This window comes from Sinocyclocheilus grahami, unplaced genomic scaffold, assembly GCF_001515645.1.
Source record: "Sinocyclocheilus grahami isolate Dianchi unplaced genomic scaffold, SAMN03320097.WGS_v1.1 scaffold134.1, whole genome shotgun sequence".
NCBI lineage: Eukaryota > Metazoa > Chordata > Actinopteri > Cypriniformes > Cyprinidae > Sinocyclocheilus > Sinocyclocheilus grahami.
Window position 1 is genome coordinate 453,949 of NW_015505313.1, and position 7,429 is coordinate 461,377.

General features: G+C 38.5%; 1 protein-coding gene across 2 annotated transcripts in view; it reads left to right on the top strand.

The window, feature by feature from the left end:
* The window catches only part of grid1a (glutamate receptor, ionotropic, delta 1a), a 309,894-nt gene extending 304,866 nt beyond the window's left edge, over positions 1-5,028 (top strand). The window contains exons 16-17 of one of the 2 annotated variants that reach the window (XM_016279802.1): positions 2,590-2,725; positions 4,459-5,028. In XM_016279802.1, the coding sequence (XP_016135288.1) occupies positions 2,590-2,725; positions 4,459-4,847 (525 nt within the window). In that variant the 3' untranslated portion in view covers positions 4,848-5,028. The remainder of the gene's footprint in view (positions 1-2,589; positions 2,726-4,458) is intronic. The other variant, XM_016279803.1, reaches the window with a different exon arrangement.
* The last annotated feature ends 2,401 nt before the right edge of the window (positions 5,029-7,429 follow it).

Below are 7,429 nucleotides of genomic sequence, written 5' to 3' on the forward strand. Positions count from 1 at the left end.
TAACAAGTCAGAAAACACAACGACAAATCAGACAAACCGGAAGAGGTAGGTATAGTTTGAGACAGCGCCATTGGTTTGGGATTACTCTCCGCTGACTGGACGAGACATCTGTCAATCAACGTATACAGGAAGAACCAGCCGAAGAACAGCAGAGTCGTGGGAGAAAGTTCGGAGATGGTATTAAAGTAGCTCAGTTTAAATGTATTGTATGAATTGCCCTTACTATGGAATAAAAAATACGGGGTGTCTATTTACATTTAGTTAGAAGTGACTGAAAATCATTAGCTCCAGTGGTGAAGATGGATAAGTGTGATCGACCCGGGTTCGATACCGTCTTTTGCCGAGCTTTTTTTCCTCCCGTCAAATCTCGCATTAGCAATGGATTCTATTTACACTAAGTGAAAATAGTAGTATTTTTAGCAATATGCTATTTACACTAAGTGCAAATACCTATTTACACTATGTTAAAATAGCAGGATTTCTACTATCAAGTATACCACTATAGTGGCAATTATCTGCACTTCAGTATTGTAGTACATATACATACATAAAACAGTATGCAATAATAACGTATTGAGTGTAAATTATAATTTTAATTATTAAATGGATGCCACCTTATTGGTACAATAAAGCCCTCCCTAAACCTACCCTAACCCTACCCGATACTTTAGTTTCAACTTTTTGATTATTTCATTAATTTTTATTGAAAATAAATGCCTTTACGATGTGATAAGAGATTTGGAAAAGGGAGAAAAAAAAAGTTCGGCAAAAGGCGGGATCGAACCCAGGTCGATCGCATCAAAAAGCCAATGACTGGGGCTTATCCATCTGCGTCACTGGAGCTGATGAGTCACAGCCACTTTTAACTAAATGTAAATAGACACCCCATATTTTTTTATTCCATAGTAAGCACAATTCATACAATGCATTTAAACTGAGCTACTTTAATACCATCTCCGAACTTTCTACCACGACTCTGCTGTTCTTCGGCTGGTTCTTCCTGTATACGTTGATTGACAGATGTCTCGTCCAGTCAGCGGTGAGTAATCCCAAACCAATGGCGCTGTCTCAAACTATACCTACCTCTTCCGGTTTGTCTGATTTGTCATTGTATTTTCTGACTTGTTAATTTGTTTTCGGATTTGTCGTTGTGTTTTCTGACTTGTTATTTTGTTTTCGGATTCGTCATTGTGTTTTCTGACTTGTTATAATGTTTTCTGAATTGTTGTTGTGCTTTCTGAATTGTTATTTTGTTTTTTAGACTTGCATTTGCGTTTGTAATTTGTTATTTTGTTTTCAGAATTGTGATTTGTTTAGCACTTCTCGGCCACCGTAGTTTTGACTGTAATATCTTAAAATCCAATCAACAACCAATTTATACATTTTTTTTCTTTGATAACCCGTTATACTCAAATGTACATCCCAATTTGGAAAAAGTTCTACCACTACTTGTTTTGTGACTTTATGCTGTCAATATTATAAAAGTCAATGGAATCCAAAAATGCCATTTGTTCACAAACCAGTGAAGACTGGTTCATGTTTTCTATCAGAAAACATCTTCTGTAAGTTTTATTTTGCCATATTTTTAACAATGTCTTGCTACTTTTGTGTCCTTTTTGGAACTTGAAAGTTTTGGTACCCATTGGTTTTATAATGGCCACAAACAGCTAAAACATTCTTCAAAATGTCTTCTTTTGTGTTTCACAGAGGAAAGGAATTCATATGAGTTTGGAACCACAGAACATTATGACAGAATTGTCTTTGTTTGGATGTACTATCCCTTTAAGTGGAGATGATAGCTTTTGTATTCAAACCCATTAACTCTGTGTTATGGGCACCTACAAGTGTCGTTCCATTCATTAAATTGTTGTTTCCGAGTAGCTTTCTGCATACAAACATCCCCAATTTGCAATATCCGTCAATCATACTACTTCTGCTGCTTCTACTAGGTTGTTAGGGCAAAGGTTGTACCTGGATCCCTAAACTAAAGTGTGTGCAATGAGAAAGCCAGTGACGTATTGACTTATGTTCAAGTGTTCTGCAGTTACTCTTCCGTCCTTGTCTCCTCTCCTTCTCTCTTTTCCCTTTGGTGATATCTTGAGCCGAGGCAAGCACGTTGGTGAAAGCAACAGCTCATAAACCACATATTATAGTTCAGGGACGTTGATTGTTGATAACGTAATATTACATTTTACAGACATTGTTGAATAATAACGATCAGACATCTGTATTATGACTACCATTTGTCATCTGCTTGAAATTTGACTGGATTTGAATTAATAGCACATAAAGAGATAAGAACTTTTACTAGCTTTCAGACTATATTGCTTTCACCAACCAACTCCTTGTTCTTGCTTTAAGGTGCTCAGTCTGCCATATGCCTGTACAAATTGAGTGATTCTTTTATGTATGGTTTTGTTTGGTTTATGATACACTGTAAGAAAGGAGTCACTGAAGCTCTGGCAAGCAATAAGAACCACACGATAACCAACTTGACACATTTTATGTTTTATATCCCTGTCTGTGTCTTCTTATTGCAATTATATGCCAATGTCCAGGCAGTCACGGGTTCTCTATGGTCTCATACAGGACACTAAGGGCTGCACTCTGGAGATGGTGTCTGGGTCATTGGCATATAATGAAATTGCAACTGCTGCAGGATGCACACGGGACGTTTGGCCAGAGAGAGAAAGAGACTGGGAAGACACGCAGGCTTTTTACACAGGTCAGCCGAGACCTGAGCAAGGAATACCTGTCAGTGGGGTGAACAGGGCTTGACAATGTAGAGTCATTTAGAGGAAGGACAAGCGTCCTCCTGGAGTGGGTTAGGATTCCAGATCAATCAGATTATATATGTGGGTGGAGAAGTATTTATGACTCACTCATGCAAAGAGAACTAACTGATGACAGAGACACAGGCAGAGTCAGAGACATTAATTCATCCATGTTGTGTGGATTAATAAGTACTTTCTGTTTAGAGTGATGATTTTACTCATGGAATCTCTTTGCCAAAGCAGCACTATGTGTGCCTCTCCCACTGTGTGCCTCTCCATTTCGCTCCACATACTCATCAAATTCATCATCTGTTTGTCATCCATCAGATCACCCATTCAGTGGTCACACTGATGTCCCAAAATATTGCAATCTGGAATCCAAAAGGAGATTGGCCTCCAGTTGTGTTGTTTGTCACGGCTGTAAGTGCCCCAAATTGGGTGTATTTTAATGGCGAATTAATGCATTTTTAATTAGAGCCACATTCAGACTTCCTTCTACAGCTGCATGAGCTCTGCAGTAATTATCTCTTCATTGATCTTATGACTTAGAAACATAGTCTCATAATGTGACACCTCTAATTACCCATAAATGGTACAAAACCGTAGAATATACAGCTGATTCGCTGGTATCGACCGGGCTAGAGACGCAAGACCTCTACAGTTGAGTTAAAGGGCCAGTTCACCCAAAAGTGAAAATTCAGTCACTCACAAAAACACAAAAGAACATATTTTAAAGCATGTTTTTGTCTGTATAATGAAAGCCAATGGGGTCCCAAGTCATCTTTTGTGTTCCACATGATACAGGTTTGAAACAACATGAGCGTGAGTAAATGACAGAATTTAATTTTGGGGTGAACTATTCCATTAAAATGCAAAGGATGCATTACTGAACTGGCTTGTACAAAACAGAGAAGAAGAACAGTGATTAACAGAGTAGTCCTGGATGTAACGGTTATCAGTGTTGAATGAATGCTTCATAGTATCGAGTTCACCCTCCTCACTCTCTTATGGAGGATGCGTGGCATGAGAATTAAAAGACTGTGTGGGAAAAAATGTAAGCAGTTAGCGGACTGTTAATGTTGGCTTGATTCTTTCATTAAGTAGCACGCCACAGCATCACTGGCGCATGACCGAAGCTATTTCACGGCAGCGCATATCAAAGAATGAAGAAATACCCCTTTCAAGGCTCCTCAAAAATAAGCCCGAAACACTGAAGCGCCAAAGCATGTGTTTGCAATTCAATTTATGGCCCATGTTTCCCGGCGCTCACTCTCATTTGCATCATTGATTTCTTTCATTTCGCAACTTTTCAGATATGAAGCTTTTTTAGCAGTTCAGACCTTTTGCTTGCTGGAGCGGGTGGGAGAAGAGATGGATTTGATTTTATTTTTATGAGATTATTCCATGCTGTCAGTAGTACGTTGTGTAATTGGTATCATTAATCAGAGCTGATGTGATTGTTGGAGCCCCTGGTAAACACCTCCTGCTCTTTTCTGAAAGATTGCACGCACTTCCACGTTCTTTTCATTCACATCTGTACTTGCTCCAGTGCCCGTCCACTTTTCATTTCTCGCTTCTTCTTTCTTTCTTGCCTTTTTCCACCCCACAAATCAATTCCCGCCCTTTCATCTTTCCCCTCGCCTTGGACTCGGTCTCAATCTCCCCCTTTCTTTGTCATTCCCAGGACAAAGAAGTGAATCTGGAGCAGGTTCACCAGCGTATGAGTGGGCTGATGGAGGACGATCTGGCACACAAGCAGCTGCCAGGTCAGTCTCTGGAGATCTCTGCCCTGGACATGGGCAGCATGCGGCCACATCAGAGCTCCCGGGAAGCCATGAGAGATTTCCCCCCTGGGGGCCTGTCCGTGACTTCCTTCCTCCAGGAGGGTCCTGGGGTCGGCCGCGTGCCCGGACGGAGCCTTCCCCTCCCTCTCAGCAGTTCCACTCTGCCACCCTCCATGCGCTGCAAACACCGGGCGCCCAACGGAGGCCTTTTCCGCCAGAGTCCCGTAAAGACACCTATGCCCATCTCTTACCAGGCAGTGCCCGGGGGACCCATCCCAGAAGCCATTGATCCAAGCCATGGGACCTCTATTTGAGCCGACCGGTCTGAGCGTTCTAAAGACTGTCAACCAGCCAATCACAAAAACCAGGTTTGGAACAGGTCTGGTTGCATTTATACAATTACATACATACAAACAGATATGGAGATCTCTCTTTTTTTCAGTACAGATACATACGACTGTGAGACGCTTACTTTTCTTTGCCTGTACATATTTGTATATAATGAGAGACAGCAGTGAAGTCAAAGTGTATTTTGAATATTCATGATTTTTTTGAAGTTGAGTTTAAAAGAAGTAATTACCTAAAATACAGACTGTTTGAATGGCTTTGTAAATTTTGTTCTAAAATAAAAATGAGAATTCCTTGTGGATGTTTTCTAAGTGCCACGTTTAAAGATTTTCATTTGAAGGAGAAGAGATGGGGAGAAGACAAGTGACAGAGAAACAATCTGTGAATCTTTTGATCACCTAATTTTTTGTTTAATATAAAAAGCTTTAAAGAGAAATGAATCAAAGAAACTGCAGGTTTGTGGAGGCACCGCTCACGTGACGTTTGATCCCAGGGAACAAGGTTTTAGTAGCAGCTCTTCATCATATACTCTCAGTGTGTATGGAGGCTGAAGCTGTCTTAGCCTTTGACAGCCATGTGTACAAAATCATCTGTAGAACAGCATACAAAACACTCGCCTTTAATATCAAATACATTCTAAAAGAGACATATGTACATTATATGTACCTGAAATTCTGCATACTCATATGTAATGGCTACATTTGAGTCTTTTTATAGTGTACTCTAAACAGAGAAAGAAATATAAACATATCAATATAGCAATGTTGCTTCTCTTTAGTAGAAAACTGAACAATATTAAAAATATTTATTTATCCTGTTCCTGAAACCAGTAGTGATTTTAACATGTTGGAGGAAAATCACCGTGGTGTTTGAGATTCTTTTGCTTATCAAATAAACTCTTTTGCATCAAATCCTTTATCCATTTAGTGTTTATTGGTATGATAATCTTTTTAAAAACTAAAATAAGGTTCAACTCACAATTAACTACATCTATTAATATAGGTTAATTTATAAATGCATGATTGCTAATGGTTACAGTTTCAAGTTAATTTATAAAACTTGGAATGTTAAAAATGTATTACACTGTTTAAATGTTTGGAGTCTTTCTTTTTTAAAAGACAACTTAGCAAGAATGCATTAAACTGATCAAAAGTCTTAAAGGCATTATATAATGTTGCAAAAGATTTCTATTCCAAATTAATGCTGTTATTTTGAACTTTCTATTTATCAAAAAATCATATTTAAAAAAACAATCATAGTTTATGAAAAAAAATAGCACAACGGTTTTTAACATTAAGACTAAATGTTTCTCTTGAGCATCAAATCAGCATATTAGAATGACTCCAAAGACTGGAGTAATGGCTGTTGAAAATTCAACTTTGCCATGACGGGAATAAATTACATTTAAAAAATATATTTAAATTGAAAAAAAAAAATGTTTTTACCTTTATTTATATAGCGCTTTTAACAATACAGATTGTGTCAAAGCAACTGAACAGCATTAATTAGGAAAATAGTGTGTCATTAGCCCTGGTGAGCATAAGAGACTTTCAAAAACATTAAACAATCTTACTGACCCCAAGCTTTTGAACAGTAGCGTATGTAGAGATTAGCATTAACCAAGAATTCATTCATGATACTCAATGTCTAATAGACAGGTTGATCGATAAAGAGTGATATTTGTAATAGAGTGCAGTTCTTCACTGTCAATCAAACAAATGTTTTACCTGTTTCATTAAGACTATATATCCAGTATATTAAGGGGATAGTCATAAAAGATGAAGTGATTTCTTGCGGTGTTGTTCAGTGCCCCCAGGCTTCATCTTCAAAATAATGTTCCAGCTACCTCAAATACTAATAATGATCAACAACTGACATTCCCCTACAGAGCAAATCAATGGATGCATTAATTATACAGTTTGTTTTCAGATAAACTCTACATGACTATTGATTTTCAGAATCCTCTCGGTGTGCATTTCATCAAAACCAAGTCTTCTTATTTCCACTAATGAACATAACCTCAAACAAAACATCGGCAATTCTGAACAGCCGTAATATTTTCGACCAGCTGGTTTATGCTCCTCACTTTGTCACTAAAGCGAACTATCAGATCACCGCAGGCCAGGGTTTACATTCATTATGTTGCAGGGATAACACTTGCCAAATATCTCCAATGTCAAGCTGAATAAAAAGGTCACGGTAGTGCCCAGAGTCCTTAAGGCTACATGAACACACCGGATTTCAAGTGCTCAAGCCCTTGAGTTGTTTGTCAGGTGAACAGACTGGCGATGCCCTCCCTGTCCCTCCTGCCAGCTGTGTCAATAAGATCTAGGGCACCATGTGGATGACATGACTGACCCTGCAAGGGCAGAAGACATTAAAACATGTAGTCAAAAGTTACACACCTCAACACACATGCCAAACAATATAAATCAGCCTAGCAATGAGGTTGACTGTATACTAAGATGATTTTTTTAGAAGCCTTTAAAGATTTACTGTATCATGTGGTTTCACTCACATATT